Here is a 13682-nt window from a genome sequence, read left to right on the forward strand (position 1 = left end):
ATACATGTGGATATGCAGCATATGCAAATATGTATAATGCACAATATACCTCTGGACAGGTACGTCTATATGTGCATGAGCATTTACTCTATACATATAGGTCTTTCTATAGACATACATGTATCCAGATCTGTCAATATGACTACACATTTTGGGGTTGTTGTTACTGTTGGTGGGAAATTATTTACGCTACAGCATTTACCAAAATTGTCCCCTTTCCTTGTCTACTTTTCAGTGTGTTTCTTCTCTCAGTTTAGGAAGCTAGGAGTCTGAATTCAAGGTGCCAGCTCTACGGGACAGCTTTCTCTCAGCATTTCGGGGAGCTCTCCATGAGTCTTGTCATCAATCCCGCCCTGGGTCTAGGACGTTCTCAGTACGGGGACCCCAGGTCCGAAGGACACATTCTGCTCCGACTTGTCTTTCTGGATGGTAGTCACGTCTCTCCTCTCTGCTCCGCACTTCCTCCGTTTTACCTCTTGTGAGAGAAAAGGTGTGACTCAGAGATGTGCCTTGAGGGAGGGCGAGACTGGAGTCAGGCTCTCTTGAAGCCTACGACTGAAGACATAGCCCACATCGACCTGCCTCATCAGCAGGCAGAGGTCAGCGTTCAAACACATAGCGCCAGGCACAGATAATCCGATCACGAAGTGAAGAAGAACTACACAATACTGGGGTCGTGGCCTCACCAAGTTGACGTGTATCGGGGGGTTGGAAGCACGGTTTCATCCACAACACTGCACATGCCCGGGCAGTTGTTTCTTATGATGGCATGCCTAAAGTCAGCGGAGCGCGTGCCACTGCAAGTCCCTCCCGAACTCAAGGGAAGTGCGAACTATTCATCTTCAGACTGATTTTCACAGAAGGTTCTCAATAAATAAAAACGATGGGAATTACAAAGAGTGATTTAGAATGTATAACATCACTGAGTATAACATTGAGTCTCGAGACTATTTCAATATCATTAAGGTTTGCAAATGTTTTCTTAAGGACTTCTTTTTTGTAAGGTCGAAGCCATGAGACAAGTCCATGTCGGTTATAGAAAGGGGACAAAAGGGGGACAGTATCTAAGAACGGGATTCAAAGAAGGCTAGTTTTAATAATTGAGACTAAAATATTTCTTCTCTATTAAAATTAAACTCAAATTTGAGGTTTGCTGTTGGTAATCGCAAGAGTCATTGATATCAAATAGCAATGCTGTCATAGAATAATCTTATCTTCCTACTCTTCCCCCACTCCGTGATAGCCTCATGCCCAACAAATCGTTGAGATTTCCACAGAGCAAAATATCCAAGGAAAACGAATAAGCTTCTTGGAAATAAACTTTCAAAATCGAGAACAGGAGCCCCAACTTTATTTCAGAGAGGCAATCCAAACTAAGTCAATTCTGAATAAAAAAGTAATAGAATACTTTGGGTATGCAAATTTGACATTTTGGATTTGCCTTACACTGGCTCTTAAAAGATGGCATGGCTGTCATTTATTTCTATGGAGCAATTCGCTAACGTTTAATCCAAATCAGTATTTCTCAGAAAGGTGTACTATTCCCTGGGGAAATGTGACCTCCGGTGAACCAGCCTGTTTCAAAGATTACTAAAAAGCAGTCACCCCTATTTGTGGTTAAATCACTCTCATTCCATTTTTGCCACTTCGTTTAGTGTATTAAAATCACACTATTATATTCTGGAAATACACAAATCAATCTAACATGAAAACAGCCTCATTTACATTGTTAATTTGCCAGTACTAACTGCTCTCCCTTTAAAAATCCTTTCCATTGTTAACAACCTTCGTCCTTATTTTCGGCGTTCACGAGGATGCCTGTTAGAAGTGCAATACAAATTCGGGAGGCCTTTGTGCTTCGGGTTAGACAGGACAGACGGACGGACGGATATCTCAGCGGTTTCCCAGACACAGTTTCTTGTTTGGGTGTCTTTCGTTCTCCAGCGCCACGGGTCCCAACAGGCCATCTGCGGTTCAAAAGGAAACAAGGAGACTCCACTTTACAACAGGGGCAAAGGAACACTAGTTTTCTTACATTGTATCTGCATATTCTCAACTGTTAGCAAATGTTACAGCTCCCTCTCAGGTCACAGAGTAACTAATCTTTTTTGGGTTTGTTTTTGCTTTTGACTTTTGCTCTTTTTCTTGAAATCATTTTATTGAGGGCTCATACAACTCTTATCACAATCCATACATCCACCCATTGTGCCAAGCACATTTGGACATTCATTACCCTCATCATGATCTTTTAAAAGACTGATTCACTGAACAGTATATGGCCCAACAACTCCTGAAATTTTGGGGCAAAATATTATTTTTATTCTGGAAGAAGCAAAACTTGCACCCACTTATGCTCCACAGGGAGCCCCTTAGAAAAATTTAACCTGTCCCAACGGAGCCCCACTGAAGTCACTGTGATGACCAAAAGGTAGATCGCCAAAAGCTCTGCATTTTTTCAGGCACTTGACACCAAGACCGGGACTGGGTATTTTACAGAGCGCGCCTGCCCGACACCAAGACCGGGACAGGGTATTTTACAGAGCGCGCCTGCCCGACACCAGACTCGACTGAAAAACACTCATAAAGGTCAACAAACAGATCTGATCTAGTTATAGGCTTTTCTTTTGTTGTTGTTGCTGTTATTGTTGTTTTGGTTTTTGTTTTCCTTTGTTGTTTTGTTTTGCTTTGTCTTGTTATAGGTGGGATAAACAATACGAAGGAGAAAACAACAGGACCAATGGTTCTGGGGGGAAACAGGAGAGGGGGAAGTGGGGGAAAGGAAAGGGGATGCCAACAAACTCAGGAACAATGGAACAAGTGATCTAAAATCGATAGCGAGGAGGGCATAGGATGCCTGGTGGGGCTTGTTCATGGGCAATGTGTCTGAGAGGAATTACCGAAACCCAAATGAAGGCTGAACATGATAGTGGGACAAGTGAGGGGAAAAAAAGGAAATAGAGAAAAGAACTAGGAGGCAAAGGGCATTTATAGAGGTCTAAATACAGGCATGTACATATGTAAATATATTTATATATGAGTATAGGGAAATAGATCTATGTGCATGTATTTATAGGTTTCGTATTAAGGTGGACATTGGGCCTTTACTCAAGTACTCCCTCAATGCAAGAAGACTTTATTGTATTAAACTGGCATTCCATGATGCTCACCGACCCAACGCAATCACTGAAGACAAATGGGTGCATAAGCAAATGTGGTGAAGAAAGCTGATGGTGCCCGGCTATCAAAAGATATAGTGTCTGGGGTCTTAAAGGCTTGAAGGTAAACGAGCAGCCATCTAGCTCAGAAGCAACATAGCCCACATGGAAGAAGCACACAAGCCTGTGTGATCATGAGGTGTCAAAGGGATCAGTTATCAGGCATCAAAGAACAAAAAAAATCATATCATTGTGTGCTCACCTTCCTGATATTTTCACTGAAGACAAATGGGTGTATAAGCAAATGTGGTGAAGAAAGCTGATAGTGCCCAGCTATCAAAAGATATAGTACTGGGGTCTTAAAGGCTTGAAGGTAAACAAGTGGCCATCTAGCTCAGAAGCAACGAAGCCCACGAGGAAGAAGCATACCAGTCTGTGTGATCATGAGGTGTCAAAGGGATAAGGTATCAGGCATCAAAGAACAAAAAAATTAAATCATTGTGAATGAGGGGGAGTGCGGAGTGGGGACCCAAGGCCCATCAGTAGGTAACTAGACATCCCCTTTAAGAAGTGTTGCGGGGAGGAAATGAGCCAGTCAAGATGCAGTGAGAAACAATGAAACATACAACTTTCCTCTAGTTCTTAAATGCTTCTCTCTCCTTCGCCCTCCACTATCATGTTAAATGGATCAGGTATCAGGCATCAAAGACCCAGAACAAAAAAAATCATATCAATGTGAATGAGAGGGAGTGCGGAGTGGAGACCCAAAGCCCATCTGTAGACAATTGGACATCCCCTCACAGAATGGCCACAAGGAAGAGATGAGAGCCAGCCAGTCAGGCTGCAGTAGAGCACCTATGAAACATACAACTTTCCTCTAGTTCTTTAATGCTTCCTCCCACCACCCCCCCTCCCCCACTATCATGATCCCAATTCTATCTTACAAATCTGGCTAGACCAGAGCATGTACACTGGTACAGATAAGAGCTCACATCACAGGGAATCCAGGATAGATAAACCCCTCAGGACCAATAATGAGAGTAGCAATACCAGGAGGGGAAGGGGAAGGTGGAGAGAGAGGGAGAGGGGGGAACCAATCACAATGGTCGACATATAACCATCTCCCAGGAGGACAGACAGCAGGAAAGTGGGTGAAGGAAGACAGTGGTCAGTGTAAGACATGAACAAATAGTAATTTATGGATTATCAAGGGTTCATGAGGGAGGGGGATAGGAGCTGATACCCAGGGCTCAGTTAGAAAGAAAATGTTTTGGGAATGATGATGGCAACATATGTACAAATGTGCTTGACACAATGGATGTAGGTATGGATTTTGATAAAAGCTGTAAGAACCCCCAACAAAATGATTTTAAAAAGAAAGAAAAGAAAGAGCCCAAACTTGACCAATGGTTACCATGGGTAGAGTTTTTTCTAAGGGGGCATTACGTTTATCGTAACGGTGGTGGAATAATTTGAAAAAGGATATCAATCATGGTTGCACATCTGAGCATAATCAATGGCACTGAACTATACATGTAGGTGTTGGATTGGACAATGTTTTGTTGTACATATTTTTGCCATAGTTAAAAAAATACTGACACTAAGAATGGGTACAAGGAGGAAGGAAATATTCTAAAATTGATGGTGGCAAGAATTGATCGAACTACTGAATTGTATAATTTGCCAATAAAACTGCAAACAACAACAACTCAAAAAAGTAATAATAATACAATATTTTCTTCTATTCTATGCTGTGCTTGCAATTCTTTAATGGTATTTTTGGCGAACACATGCTCTTAATTTTAAGCAGATAGATTAATCCATCTTTCTATTGTTAAGGATATTCGTAGCTTTTCTCTAACTATGTTGTGACTGTTGCGTTTATTGTCAGCATTTCTGACTCGTAGTGAGTGACCTTGTGTACAAGAGGATGCCACGCCACTGTCCTCACAATTGGTCCTGTGTCGGAGCCGGTTGGGGCAGCCACTGTGTGCAGAGTTCTACTTCTTTTATTTATTTATTTTTAATTTTAAAATTAATTAATTTCTTTATTTTAGTTCTAATTCATGAGGTTTTCCGTATCTGACAGTGTTTTCATGCTATCCATCAGGTTTTCTGTGGCTAATTCCTCTGAAGTGGACAGCCTATTCCTTCTCTGTCGTCTGTTCCTGGTCTGGAAGCTCTGCTGAACTTGTTCACTGTGTGCTCTTGCTGATCTTTGTATTACCAGTGACAGAGCTTCCAGCATCACAGCAACGCACAAGCCATCCCAGTACAACACACTGGCAGTTAAGTGGTCGTCTATAACACAGGAATGTATTCATTGGCCCTCTTAAACACTAAATTATATTAGATCTAACCTGTGCTCATAAGCAAATAATGAAGCTTTGAAGGCTGGCAATTCATTTGTGGTAGCTAGGCTAACTCTTAGTTATAACAACCAGAACATTTCCACCCTCATAAATCTGGGAAGACGTGGATCTAGTAAGTAGATACTCATAAATCCCTTCATTATTTAGTTTTAGATCCAGTTTTACTAATTATATATATATTCTAATTATCCAAGAGGCTTGCATTTTGGTATGGAGGAACATTGTTAATTACTATTTTCAGAGAAGTATAATTTATACATTCAATTTGTGCATGATTAGCTGTATGAGATTCTAGATCTCTGGGAGCAAAACTGCATCAGCACACATCCCCTTCTACAGCCCCAGAATAATTCTGACTCAATAGCAGCTATGAATAGGGCTTCTGAGGCTAGGAAATCTCTTTGAGAACAGAAAGCCTCATCTTCCTCCTGTGGAGCAGCTGGTAGGTTTGAACCTCCACCTTTCCAGTTTGCAATAAAACATCTACCATATAGCACCTCAGGGGCTTCTTAGCATTTTCCCCAGCATGTATAGCAGCTTCACAACCATTTGTGAACAAATTGCATGGCAAAAAATTTAATCTGCTAAAAAGAGTGTGTTTCATCTATAACCAAAACATTTCTACCAACTTATCATAAAAAGAAGCCCGGTGGCATAGTGGGCTATGCATTGAGCTGCTAACCACGAGGTCGGTGACTCGAAGCCACCAGAGAGATGAGGCTGTCTGCTCCTGTCCAAACTTAAAGTCTCGGAAACCCAAAGGGGCAATTCTACCTGTCCTACGGAGTCGCTCTGAGTCGATTCCCCTAGATGGCATTGAGAATTATGATCATTAAAATCCTTTTCTTCAGCACTAAAGCTCATGTAAATATGAACCTTAGCAATACTTACTCTCTCTCCTTTCAGGCTCATTTTGTTTAAGATCATAAACTCCTGATGGCGTCAGTTGCCACTGTGAAAAAACAAAGACATTTATTTCACTTACAGGTTTGAAAAGGTTTTGTGAACAGTATTGCATTACCTTGTTTTCACAAAATATCAAGACAGCTTATTGAAAAAAAACAAGAAAAAGGAGTAAAACATGTCCACACCAGCAAAGCCCCAATGATGCCACCCTGGAAGATCATGTTCATGTTTTAGGCAAGCAGGTGGGCAACCAAAGAAGAGCTGTGATTTGCCGAAGGTTATATGCTAATTAAAGGTAGCAGCAGATTGAGAACCTGAGTAATGTAATGTTCAAGCACTGTACTATGGAATTTCCACCAGATAATACGATATCCCTTGGTCCTACACCCCCAGATTGAACCCATTGCCATCATTTTAACCACAGGCACCCTAAAGAGGGTTCTAAACCTGTACATCTTTTGTAGAAGGCAGCTCTATCTTTCTCCCAAAGAGCAGCTGGTAGGTTTGAACTGCTGACTTTGGCATTCAGCAGCAGCCCAACACCTAACTCACAGTGCCACCAGGGCTCCTGCTAGGTGCTAGGAGACCTTATAATACACAGAGAAAGCCTAGATATTAAAGAATGAAAAAATGACCAAGATGATCATGCCTTTTCCCATCGTTACCGTGGTGAAATCTATGAGTTCCGGAGCGCTACGCGACTGCCATGTTGTCCCGCATCTCACAACTTTTCCCCCTTGGACGGGGTGCCGTCTTCCCACATTTCTATTACTCTCTATTAGTGAGAAAGATTTCACTTTTCCTTCTCTGGCAGATCTCTGGCTCACGCAGGTTCTTCCCAATTTATACTGTATACAAGATATTTCCATCGTCTGATGCTGGAGGATGGCTCTGGTTAGAATTGTCCATCCCAACCATTCAGAAAGAGAAAATGCAAGAGATCCCTGGATGCTACACATCTTACTAGAAGAGTAAATAAGAAAGAAAATGAGCATGATCATTACCTAATAGCACCGTCCTACCTTTACAACCTGGCTTGAAATTCGCTTCATTAGAATGGTTAATGACTTAGCCCAAAGGGCCCAGAGACATAATCACAAGCATACTAACTGGGAGCCATTTCTATCCACATCAGTTACTCAATCAGATTAATCAGTTAACATATTGGGCCCTGTTAGGGGTGGTGTGGGATGAGATTCAGGATAAAAGTTTACCATGCACTTAACATGTCTGGGAAAGGGTGGACATCTAGAACCAGGTGGTCACCTACTAGAAATGGGATGACTAGAGCTGGCCCCAGGAAAGAAAGGAGCAAAAGTTACATAAGAAATTAAAAATATAAACAAATGCATGCTTCAAAGCATGCCACTAAAAGCCAATAACTTGGGCAGACAAAATAAAAATCAATGATCCTCAACTTTAAACTAAAAATCATATGAGCGCAAAAAATGTTCCTGAAAGTTAAGTCCAAAATACTGCTATTAGGCTTCCAGTTCATCTATACATGGGTTTATTCCAAGCAAACCAATTTAAACCTGTCACTGTTACTAGTGGATGGATGCAGATAACTTCTCTCAGTAATCTGAATCACATGAGCGTGCTCTCAATCGTAACAGTGGCTTAAACTCAAGGCAGAGAGGTCAGAAGGCTACGTTCTGGGATTTCTAAAGGATAATCTTGATAGATTTTCTCTAAGGAAACAGGATAATCACAGTACTTATTAGGAAGAAGTTTTAAGAAAATTGAAAATTACATTGGTGAAAAAAATTCCAGGAAAGTTGAACCAAAGAATTTTCCACCCCAACATGACAAGACACCTGCTTATTCTTCTAGGGATGCAAGGTCTGTCGTATGAGACTTCCCTTGGTAAACCTTACTCCACCTACCCTACAGCCCGGATCTTGCCCCTGCAGACTTGTTTTCCTAAGGCTCAACATTTAAAAGGAACACAGCTGTGTCCCCAGAGGACATTTACAAGAAACACAAATTGAGTTCCTCAAGGATGACAACATTCCCGTTTTGACGTGGTTTCCCTTCAGGAACGGGTTAGAGAGATGGAACACCATCTTCAAAAGTGTATAGACCTAGGTGGAGGATACGTTGACAGATAACAGCTTCACATCTTGATATTTTTGTTTAATAAAGGTTTCTATCATTTTATAGCAACCCTCTTAAACTTACCCTCACATATAAGCAAACACTTTAAGTCTATTTCTCCAGATTTGTGTTTTCTCAAGCTTAAATCGTGCCATATATATAGTCCCTTAGGAGTCCTGGTGGCACAATGGCCAAGCTCTCATCTGTTAAATTGATAGGTCGGCAGTTAGAAACCACCATAGATCAATTGAGAACCCACAAGCAAATCCATCCCTGTTGGCAGCTGAATTTCAAAGTTCATTCAATGGTGAACAAACAGTCTCTCTAACAAATAGTGTTAGGAAAGTGCAGAAAAACGAAACAGGATCCATACCCCCCACCATACACAAAATTGCGGGAGCAGCCATCTAAATTATAGCCATTGGTCTCTTCCCATCCGGAGGAAAGTAGAATGATAAAACTTGAGTGACGTATAGAAACAATTAGTCAGATGGACAAATAGACCATACAAACACCAGGTTTCACAACGCTGAGACCAGAAAAACTACATGATGCCTACTACTAGCTACTCTGAAAAAGATGGCTTAAGAAGGCCCAAATGACACGTGACCAGGCTTAATAGCTGGTGGGATAGAGACAGTGGGAACTCCGAGACCAGCCTCCCTTCAAGTCAGGAAGTAAACGTATCCCTGCAGTAGACAAACCAACCATTTAGGATGGAAAGAGCAGCATTTATCCAAGAACAAGGTTCTGAGGGTTATTAAAGGAGGAATCGAAGGAGGACTAATAAGGATACATTGAGGACACTACAATGGATGAGCTGAAACAAACTATATATGAGTTGTTGAATGAAATACGGATGATATGCTCTATAAAAAAACTCTACCTAGTAAAGTGAAAAGGTTTTTTTTAAGTTTTTGGAGTAGGAGGGGAGAGCAGCAGCTTCAGGAACGCTCCCGGTGCCCCATGGTCGGCGGGCATCCTGCACGTACCCCATTCACAGGGCAGATAACCAAAGGAAGGTCAGCTTGGTTGAAGGGGCGATGAAGGAGGAGCCCAAGAAAAGATCAGCGATGTTGTCAGAGGAACCTAGGCCTGCAAAAGGGGAGACACAAAGCCAAAAGAGGCAGCAGGGGAGCAGAGGGAGAACGGGCTGAAGCAGCTAACCAAGAAACAAAACATGAGGAGAGCACAACCTCGGATCGAGCAGGAGAAAAAGAAGCCAAGTCTGATGAATGTTTATATCATGGCTTATCAGGGGGCAGTGTTATCTCCCTTCATGGGCAATCCAGAGGAATCTTTTTACCAACTATTTTGGAAATGCAAGTTTTTAGTAGCTCTAGAAACATTTTATGTTAAACATTTAACATAATTTATTGGTTGTTTATTTTTGGTACAGCCAGAAAATAGTGGAATGTTGAACTGTGGACTATTTAACTGTCTTGGGTGTCAACATAACATTCCATGGGAGGGGGGGCACTAATTTTTATATCCCTAGTACAAAACACACTTTATGGCAATTTGGAGTCACTGTCATGCATTTGCATGATGTGAACATTAAAATTTTTGTTTCAATGTTTTTTGTTTTTAAGTAGACTCGTGGCTTTCTTGTCAGAACTGTGTGCATTCTGTGACACCTGTGGTCAGAGGAGTCCACTTTGCTATGTGCTGTGAAGGGTTGAACTTTTGAGTGTGTGTGTGTGTGACACTAAGTTGTGAATTAGTGGGACTTAAGATGTAACAGCTTATCAACACCTGAAGTTAATGGTACTTGATAATCTCTTTACAAAATTCTGCCTCCATTTAAAGCTAGAAAGTCACTGGAATTTAGAAACACATTTTATCCATATGCCATTTTGGATTGTGATACGTGCATGAAGAATTGTGAAAAGAAAGAAAGAATTGTGTACAAATTGTTCATAATGTATCTGTGCTGATCTCAAAGCAACCAATAAAATGCCAGTTAAAAAAAAAAAAAAAAGGTCTCTGGAGTTAAGTTCTACTCTGATACAAATGGTATCATAACCCACGACTAAGTGTTAACTTGGACTGATCATACTGAGTCTCTCCATTATTTCTTCCTATAGATGTAGTCAATTTGATTCCTATACATTCTATCCTAAAAGGTGCACGTGTATAACCACTACTTATGGTCTCGAATAAAGCTATTTGCAAGGAATAAGTCATTTGGTGTTTATATCTATTTTTAACTTTTCATTGTTTATTGCAGTGGTCCTCAGCTTGTGGGTCACGACCCCTTTGGGGATCAAACGACCCTGTCACAGGGGTCACCCAATTCATAACAGTAGCAAACTTACAGCTATGAAGTAGCAATGAAAATAATTTTATGGTTGGGGGTCACCACAATAGGAGGAACTGTGTTAAAGGGTCGCAGCATGAGGCAGGTTGAGAACCACTGGTTTATTAGGTCAAAGTTCAGACATATGATCTCCAGCATCATATCTATCACCAAGCCCTATTTCCAGCTACCGATCTGTGGTAGTTACATCATCTGGTGTCAGCATGAGACTATTAAGAGTGAAGGGGGTGGCGTTTAGCCTGTCAATCGGGTCACAGCTGGATGACCTCATTTGGAGGCACTACAAAGCTCGCTGGAGGTGGCACACTCACTGTCTGTCTGCAAGACACTCCTGCTAACAAGACACATGGAGCTACACTGATGGCAGCCAGCTCCTCCATGGAGCTGGAGGAGCCACGTGAAGACCCATGCCAGTTTGCTTGCATCGCCTTGGAGCCATAAGAATTTCCAACGCTGGTGTGTGGTCTTCCTATATTTGGCGTCATTGCATGTGCTGCATGACTCAAGAGGAATTTATAGACTGGTACTGGACATATGGGCTAATATCGGACTTCTGGACTTGACCTGGACTGGGCTGGGATGCTTTCTTAATGTACAATTGCTCTTTGATAAAAAGTTCTTTCTTCTACACATCTGAGTGTCTCTGGGTTTGTTTCTCTAGTCCACCCAGACTAACACACGATCCTTCTTTGTTTCCAAGATCGGAAGACCCATCACCAGTAATTACCAATACATCTTGAGTGTACATTTGATCTATATTTGATTGTATAATTTCAGACTGCAGAAGCTGGTAAGAATCTTTAATGTCTTCATCTTTAGCATTAACGTTTGGTGTGTACATTTTAATTATAGTCATATTAACTAGCCTTCCTTCGTGGGCGTATGAATACTAGCCAGTCACTGACAGGATTGTAGACCACATGTTTGTCTGATTCAAAATAGTCAAACCAGTTCATTTGGGCTCACACTAATTCTTGGATATCCATACTTATGTGTTCCATTTAGCATGTGACAACTTTCAGTTTTCATAGTCACACCTCATATAACCCATGTTCTGATTATTAATGGATGGCCGTAGCTATTTGTTCTCATTTTGCATCCTGACATATCAGCAAGTAAAATCCTGTAAGTTTCCATCCGTCCATGCCATCCAAGCTGACTGTACTTGCAGGGCCTTAGCTTTTCCCTGGTTGTCTTGTGAGCAGCCTGAAGGAGCTCATCTCCCAGCACTGTATCAAGCAGTGCTTCACTGCTGTCCGTAACGTTCCCACTGGCCAATTTTTTCAGAAGTGCCCCCTTCCTTCCCGGTGCATCTTGCTCTGAACGTTCTGCTGAAACCTGTCCACCACTGGTGACCCTGCTGCTACCTGAAACACTGGCAGCATGCTTCCAGCATCACATCAACATGACAGGCACGCAGCGCTACAAACACTGGATGAAGGGGGCTGAAATTCTACGTCTAGATCTCTGTCCGAGCAATCTAATTGCAGTGGCATGAATAGACTTGCACTCTTACACTAACAGTCTTATTATTCACAATAGCAAAATGATGGAAACCACCTAAGTCTCCAATAACGGATGAATGGATTTTAAAATTATGGGATAGACACACAGTGAAAACCTGTAAATGCTATTTATAACTTTTTAATAGATACAGGCTAGGTGTCCGGTAATGGCAGAATGGTTAAACAAAGTGTAGCATCTCTGTGCTAGACTATGGTGTAATTACTGAAGATTAACCTTAAAGAGTTTTTAATGGCACAGAAAGCAAAACACATTAACTGTAGTATCTCTGAGTTGTGGGTAAATTCCATGTTTTTTTTATTTTCCTAGTTCTCTGTAATCCTTCTATAGTAAGAATTAAAAAAAAAAAAAGTACGGCCTAACAGAAAATCCTAATATTCTATCAGAGAAAAAACGAACTGAGTAAACGGACACAGATTTACAATAGCAAAATGTTTTCTCCAAAACAGTCTCTCACAGTTTCTTAACAAAAAAACAAAGAAAAGAATCAATTATCCAAGGTCTATGATAACATTCTGAAAAAGCAAAGAACCTTTCCCACAAAAGTAAATGTACTGACACTTTTATACTCCTAACAATCTGAACGTAAGACTATAACCGCTATTGAAATTGAAATTTAGGAGAAATATGGTACTTCAAATCTAGATTTTTTTTTTTTCTTAACTAGCCAATTAGAGCTTAAGTCATGCACGTAACATTTCAAGCCAAGTCAAGGAAGGAAGGATGAGAGGGGACAGATCCGAGGGAGTGCAATGGTACAAAACTAGGCATTCTGTGTAGCGTTTCTGCCAGTCGTCCTGCCTCCACCTATTGCTCTTAGCCTCATCTTACATTCCTCTGAGCGACTCATTCTCCTTACAACTGAAGCGCTATTGCCATCCAGTACTGTGCAAGTTATTTCAGATTTCACAACAGTACGTTGGTTAAAGCCCTAGAGTTGTAGGCTACTTCATCTTTATGATGAGAGTCTTAAAAATCTGCTCTTCCTATTCCTCAGAAGGAATGACAAGACAGAAAACACAAACTCAGAGCCGGGAGTTCTCTGTGATAAATTGGTTATACGGTTTTATGTATTTTTATAAAAGAGAGGCACCTTTCCCATCTCCCCATGCTTTCACTTCACTCCTCTCAAATACTAAACTTTGAATAATTTTAAATATTTTAAAAGAACTAATATACAGTGAACCCTCGTTTATCGCGGTTAGTCGGTTCCAGACCCTACCGTGATAAATGAAATTCCGCGAAGTAGGATTCCTTATTTGTAAATCAAATATTTTCGTAGTTAGAGCATAGAGGACATGAAAAAAC

The 13682-nt window shown here is 41.1% G+C and overlaps 1 protein-coding gene across 1 annotated transcript in view; it reads right to left on the reverse strand.

The window, feature by feature from the left end:
• Nucleotides 1-1316: 1316 nt before the first annotated feature.
• The window catches only part of CDADC1 (cytidine and dCMP deaminase domain containing 1), a 71485-nt gene continuing 59119 nt past the window's right edge, over nucleotides 1317-13682 (reverse strand). The window contains exons 8-9 of the mRNA XM_045289045.1: nucleotides 6419-6479; nucleotides 1317-1967 (exon numbers count right to left, since the gene is read on the reverse strand). Coding sequence (XP_045144980.1) covers nucleotides 1894-1967; nucleotides 6419-6479 — 135 coding nt within the window. The 3' untranslated portion in view covers nucleotides 1317-1893. The remainder of the gene's footprint in view (nucleotides 1968-6418; nucleotides 6480-13682) is intronic.

This window comes from Echinops telfairi, unplaced genomic scaffold, assembly GCF_000313985.2.
Source record: "Echinops telfairi isolate 266 unplaced genomic scaffold, ASM31398v2 ScPeMD7_24;HRSCAF=84, whole genome shotgun sequence".
Lineage (NCBI taxonomy): Eukaryota > Metazoa > Chordata > Mammalia > Afrosoricida > Tenrecidae > Echinops > Echinops telfairi.